This window comes from Brassica rapa, chromosome A06, assembly GCF_000309985.2.
Source record: "Brassica rapa cultivar Chiifu-401-42 chromosome A06, CAAS_Brap_v3.01, whole genome shotgun sequence".
Classification (NCBI taxonomy): domain Eukaryota; kingdom Viridiplantae; phylum Streptophyta; class Magnoliopsida; order Brassicales; family Brassicaceae; genus Brassica; species Brassica rapa.
This window is the reverse complement of record NC_024800.2, coordinates 22,314,794-22,317,340: the sequence shown is the minus strand read 5'-3', so window position 1 is coordinate 22,317,340 and position 2,547 is coordinate 22,314,794. Positions and strand designations below refer to the sequence as shown.

Below are 2,547 nucleotides of genomic sequence, written 5' to 3'. Positions count from 1 at the left end.
TTTTGGTGAATTCAGTAAGTACAGTTGGAAATTTGGTTAACAAGTTTTTAAAAAAGATCCAAACTAACCAATTACCGAACCTAAAAGCGAAGCTTTTTTGTAAACCTGCCAAATTAAACCAAACTCGTAACCGAATCGATTCAAAACCACAGCCCTACATGGGTATGTAAGCGTTTGGAAAGCTCCAGAGCTGTTTTATATACCGTTTCCCATTGGAAGCATGGGGAAGGAATGGAGGCAAAAGAAGTTGATCCTTGAAGAATCATATGGACTTATCCGTCCTAAGAAAGTTGGGTTTCAGTGTATCCCGGTCCTTACATAGTGGACTTAACTTATCTTCTTCACTTTATAATTGTTCAAAGTAATGTAATGATATTATACCATTACCATCAATAAAACGTTTGTTCACATAAACACAACTTCTTGAAACCATTACAACCCGAATCAAATTACAAAACATAAAAAAAGAAAGAGTAAGAGATTTTACTAGGAGAATCTAAAACCTAAGCAGTCACAGGTGGTGATGGAGGAAGACATTGTCTTCTCCTTTCCCCTCCTCCTCTTCTGCTCCTGTTCAAAGACCCCGACGAAGATAGCGAAGGACCAGGTGGAAACCTACTTGACCTGCTCCTAAGTTTCTTCTCTTCTGCTTCCGGAACCTTCTCCTCTTTCGATCTAACTTGCCTCACCTTCGTCTCGTTCAGCTCCGCAGGCAAAACACAGTTGCAGAACAAACCTAAAACCAAAAACCATAAACACAAAACATAAAAAGTCATGACCTTTTTACTAAAACAGAGTATCAAAACAGAGTAAACCAATGTTCTGTTTTTTTTTGGGTAAGCTTCTTACCAAAGCGAGCAAGACGGTTAACCCAACTAGGGATAGATCTTCTTGTCAGCTGAACACAGACATCATTGCAAAAGTGATTACAGTTCTTTGTAATGAGATGGTAAGTGTTTCCGCTGTACTCTTCAGCAAGCTTCTCCATAAAGGCGCGGACTTTCTCAGGATCCAAATCTGTTCTTCCAATCAAAATAGACTTCCTGAACGTGAAACCTGGACACTGCTTCGGTTCCACCTCGAAGATCCCCGTTGTCGAATGCTCGTGTGCTCCGAAACCGTACTCAACCCCATGAACTACATTTTTTTGGACAGAACATATCTAATGAGTTTATTATTCATTAAAAGTCATATAAAAACAGAACACAAGTCAAAAAGTTTCCAAATTTGGAATCTAATGACACCGGTCAACTTCAATTACTACAAACAAACAAACATCAAAGAAACTTAAGTTTCTTACTTCAATCCCAAAGATTCATACTTTAAACAAAACCCATCAATAATTTTGAGAGAGAGAGAGAGAGAGAGAGAGAGAGGAGATACCTTCAACGCCAGAGTGGTAGACCCCAAGTCCTAACCAGTAAGCGTAGCCATTGATGGGTGTGAGATCGTATACATTCAGATAAACCGGAACCGAACCGGCTTTCTTCTTCCGGCCGGTCACCACCACCATTCTACACAACATCTTTCCTATTTTAACCGGACAATCTTTAAGGGTTTAAAGAAAGAAAGAAAGAATCTAGTTCTCTGTGGGATTATTATTCTGCTTCTTTTGTGGTCAATCTGAGAGAGAAGCTTCTGTTCATGTTTCCTTCCTTTCTTAAAAGCTACATTCTTTTTTCTTCTGCTTTCTGTCACCCTTTTGTTTACGGCACATATTCTTTTAGCCCCTGTAAATTTATATTTTCACGTTTTGACCCCGATATTACTAATTGGTGTTTTCACGTCAGCGACGCCAACGAGGACTATTTTAGAGCTAAGAAGAGTGATAGAAGTGCACGTAAATGTTGATTAGTCGTATAAATAGTAAAACTCCATGGCTGTTTAGCGGCCAAAATCACATGAACTCTATCAACCACAATATTGGTCAAGAAAGTGGCTTAGACGGTCTACCCAACTATTAACACTATATCTATATTTATATATATAAGAATATAAAATATACTAAACATATATAAAATAATCCTATATAAACTTTAAATTATCTATATAAACTTTAGATTATTTCAATAATTTTAATATTAAAAAATCTTATTAATTGATGATATATGTAGTAGATATATATCTTTAACTTGGATCAACCGCTTAGCAAAATGTGTATGATTTGTTTGTGATGTATTACTTTTCAAAAATATCACTCGCATGGAATAAACCGGTTCAGCGGTTTCAAAGGGTCACTCGGGGATGATTGTGACATTGTGTAAACAAATTTGAAAGTGGAGGGTGTTACAAAAAAGGGTGGTATAGGTAAATTATAATTATATAAAATCGACAAAGCCACGAGCCATGTTTCAGGAGGTGTCTCTTTGTGTACGTTTTCAGCAACCGATGCTTAGCTGTTGGGGCGTGAAGTTAACAACATTATTACGCTCACCACTTGGATAATTTTAGACTAGTTAGGGCATCTCCAACTCTACTCCATTTTCTACTCCAAACATCATTTTGGAGTAAAATCTTTTCCAACCCCACTCCATTTTCAACTCCAAA

The 2,547-nt window shown here is 37.3% G+C and overlaps 1 protein-coding gene across 1 annotated transcript; it reads right to left on the bottom strand.

Annotated features, from left to right (window-relative positions):
* Nucleotides 1–322: 322 nt before the first annotated feature.
* Nucleotides 323–1,899, bottom strand: LOC103874384 (deSI-like protein At4g17486). Its single transcript, XM_009152794.3, has 3 exons — nucleotides 1,384–1,899; nucleotides 850–1,137; nucleotides 323–736 (listed from the first exon to the last, which is right to left on the bottom strand). The coding sequence occupies exons 1-3, from the start codon at nucleotides 1,523–1,525 to the stop codon at nucleotides 504–506; spliced, it is 663 nt and encodes a 220-aa protein (XP_009151042.1). The 5' UTR covers nucleotides 1,526–1,899; the 3' UTR covers nucleotides 323–503.
* Between the last annotated feature and the right edge of the window lie 648 nt (nucleotides 1,900–2,547).

What these genes read in the sequence shown, in the direction of transcription:
- LOC103874384 (XM_009152794.3), bottom strand. Translation starts at nt 1,525, where the DNA reads ATGTTGTGTAGAATGGTGGTGGTGACCGGCCGGAAGAAGAAAGCCGGT. An exon ending in CTACCACTCTGGCGTTGAAG is followed by an intron (nt 1,138 to 1,383) that starts GTATCTCCTCTC and finishes AAAAAAATGTAG; the next exon opens with TTCATGGGGTTGAGTACGGT. An exon ending in TAACCGTCTTGCTCGCTTTG is followed by an intron (nt 737 to 849) that starts GTAAGAAGCTTA and finishes TTTTGGTTTTAG; the next exon opens with GTTTGTTCTGCAACTGTGTT.